The following is a 3237-nucleotide window of genomic DNA, read 5'->3' on the forward strand; positions in this document are numbered from 1 at the left end:
CATAGTGGGGAATGATTTATATGTCGAAGTTTCGTCCCCAAGTGATGCTAAAAACCACTACCACGTAATTAAGAGTTTCGTATTATTTGCAGATTGGTATCTGTTTTTACTTTTTTTTTAACGTTTTTAATATGCATAGTTCATATGACAAATCTATTTTTATGTATGGCTATAGGCTTAGGTAGTAATTTTTAATAGTTCAGTATGTTTCTTGCTTTTTCCTTCAATTTAAACAAACAAATCAAATAATTGAAATACAATTAGGTTTTTTGTATGATTTAGGATGTTGCTTTTCAAGTAGACATAAAATGTAATTTAGACTTTAGCTATCAACAAGTTCTAAAATATCAAATATTTTAGTCATTTAGAAATAAACTCTTTAAATATATTATATTTTTGAGATTTTTTCTTATTCATTCAAATCTGACATTAAGCGAGTGTTGTGATAAGTGATGAATAAAATAGTAAAACAATCAACTCCATAGCCCACGAGGTCAAAGCTTTGCTTCCCTATATCGGTCATTAATTCCTTCTTACTATATAGCATGCCAGTGATTATATAGTATGGTACCTATAACCTATTGGTTACTACTGTGATAGAAAAATAATTTATATTATTAAATTGTTGTTAAATTAATTTTAATGATTATTACAATATATTATTATAATAGGTTTTATAATAATAATATAATGTGTAATATGTATTTATTTTTATTTTATCAATTAGTTACAAAGATACAAATATACAATTATAATTATTGTTTACAATAATGTATATGATCTTGTTAACATTTACATTATTTTTTTCAGTGGCTTAAAATGTCCATTAATTATATTTTATAAATTATAACCATTAGAAGGAGCCACATCCCGTAAAAAATCAAATACAGATATATTTAGAACTTTAAACTCATATAAATTATTATTATTATATTTTTCAAGTCAGTCACTTTAGTTACCTATGCCTAATTTTTTTAACAGAAATTAATAGTCAAAAACTAATTAGGTGTATAATAACATTAATACATAAAAATAGGTAATAGTAATTTACAATCACCCTATCTGAAAAAAATGGTTAAGATTACGGTTACGTGGTAAACCACACAATAATTTACACTCCAAAGAAAATGTGTGAATCATTAATGTTTTTGGTGATAATCAGTGGCGCCGAAGTTTTTAAAATGTGGTCGGGCAATTTTAAAACTTCCCGGCCTCAATATCTTAATTATTTAATATAGAGGTACACCCTGATATACATTTATTCATAATCACGGTTTAAATATACTCATGCTCATAATAAAGTTATGAAGTAAATAAAATATGGCCGGCCGGCATGCATCAGCATGGACTTCGGCGCCACTGGTGATAATAGTAATCATGACAACGAAAAGCTTACAAAAAAAATGGGGTAAAGTCAAAATATGTGTACTTGGCCCAAAAATATATATGTATATTTATATATATATAGTATTTTTTATAATCAAAGTCATCAACAAATGTTATTGCACTATTAAAGTTTAAAATGTGCTGCATCATTTAAAGAATAAAAATGTTTTACTGTCACAAAAGTATTATTTATTTAAATAAAATAAAAACAAAATTTGTTTGGAATTTAGCTTAAAAAGACAACTATCTCTCTTATAGGTTCTCGGCATAGTGGGCAAACCAATCTAGTTAATCCTTCATAGCATGCACCACATAAACATGTATGATTACATGGCCGTAATACCACATTCGATTCCTCGTTCAAACATGCGACGCAGACAATGATTTCTCTCATATTTTCAACTGTAAAGTAAAAGTTAGATAAGTTATAATATCAAGACGGTCATAAAGCATAGTATATTAAGTGCATATTCAAATTATTGATTGATGTATGTGTGTGAAAATGTTAACATATGATTTGTTTTATTTAAATATTCTCTAGCTCCACTCAGAATTTAAAATAAAGAGATAGTATAAAGATATTAAATAAATATTTCCACACATTTTTACATTGATAAATAAATATTTTAGGAGGTTAACCTTCTTCATTCGGTCTCCTGAAGTGAACATTAATTGGTATATTTTCATCATTTTCTATCCTTACTGGCTCTAAAATAAATAATTTATTCAGGTCATGTATAAAAAGACAAAAAAAATAATTAATAATTATCTTCAATTCCCAATTATCATTCAATTAAACAAATATAATAATATACATAGGAGTTTCAAGTTGTCTAACTGAGTAAAAATTTTTTTATCAACAATTAAATGAAAATCAAAAAAAAAAAATCCATCTAAAATATAAAACTTATTTTTCCTAATTTATTTTTGTTTTTCCCAATTATTGAGAAAAGTACTAGAATTTTGTCCTCCCAAAAGTAGCATCTAGATTCCTATCAGAAATTACACTTAATATGAAATTTTTTTTCTACTTTAAATTGTGTATACATTGACTACCTAGTAAAATTAATACATTCATTACTCTATTCTAAATTTAAAATAATTGAAAATAAATAAATAGAAACTTTGGAAATATTAAATAAATATTGTGAAATCAGAAGACAATCTACTCTAATCAACATTATTTAGATTGTGTTTCTTTAAATTACTAGTGTCTACCATGCTTTTTGAGTAAACAATATTAAAATTAATGTTTGGTAGGTATATAGTTTTAAAGCTAGTCCTATATTAAAAAATGAATATTAGTATATTACACATTGTTAAATAAATATTTTAAGAGGTTATTTATTACCTTCTTCATTCTGTCTCCCGAAATAAACATTCCGCATATCACCATCGTTTTCAGTTTCTATTGGTTCTAAAATAAATAATTTACTTAGGACATGCATAAAAATACAAAAAAAAATTTTAAAAAAACAATAATAATTATCTTCAATAGAAATCTTAAGGAATTGTTAACTTATATAATGATTACCATTTCCCAACAATCATACAATTTACAAATATAACAACGACTGGATATAGCCAAATATATTTTATTAAACTTCAGTCAATACTCAATGTACGCATAACAGATCTAGTGAATATTAAAAAAAAAAAATACTGAAAAACGGTCTGATAATTGTTTTGTGAATAAGTATTAAATTTTTAAAACAAAAACTACATGTGTGTAAAATATATTTTAATCATAGATTATAAAGTATTATACTAAGTTCAGTACCTTGTCCAAAATACTGTGGTTCGTATATCGGTAAGGGTGACATCAAAGGCAGATTATGGTTTAGAAGTACC

The 3237-nt window shown here is 25.3% G+C and overlaps 1 protein-coding gene across 2 annotated transcripts; it reads right to left on the reverse strand.

Moving 5' to 3' along the window:
* Positions 1-1263: 1263 nt before the first annotated feature.
* On the reverse strand, positions 1264-3231 carry LOC115033036 (mitochondrial ubiquitin ligase activator of nfkb 1-A-like). 2 transcript variants are annotated; one of them, XM_029491384.1, is made up of 4 exons: positions 3167-3231; positions 2738-2803; positions 2026-2094; positions 1264-1788 (listed from the first exon to the last, which is right to left on the reverse strand). In XM_029491384.1, exons 1-4 carry the CDS (start codon positions 3207-3209, stop codon positions 1613-1615), a joined length of 354 nt encoding a protein of 117 aa, XP_029347244.1. In that variant the 5' UTR covers positions 3210-3231; the 3' UTR covers positions 1264-1612. The 2 variants fall into 2 exon arrangements, with proteins under 2 accessions (XP_029347244.1, XP_029347245.1); XM_029491385.1 differs by lacking the exon at positions 2026-2094.
* Positions 3232-3237: the final 6 nt, after the last annotated feature.

The sequence above is a fragment of the Acyrthosiphon pisum genome, chromosome A3, assembly GCF_005508785.2.
Source record: "Acyrthosiphon pisum isolate AL4f chromosome A3, pea_aphid_22Mar2018_4r6ur, whole genome shotgun sequence".
Taxonomy (NCBI): domain Eukaryota; kingdom Metazoa; phylum Arthropoda; class Insecta; order Hemiptera; family Aphididae; genus Acyrthosiphon; species Acyrthosiphon pisum.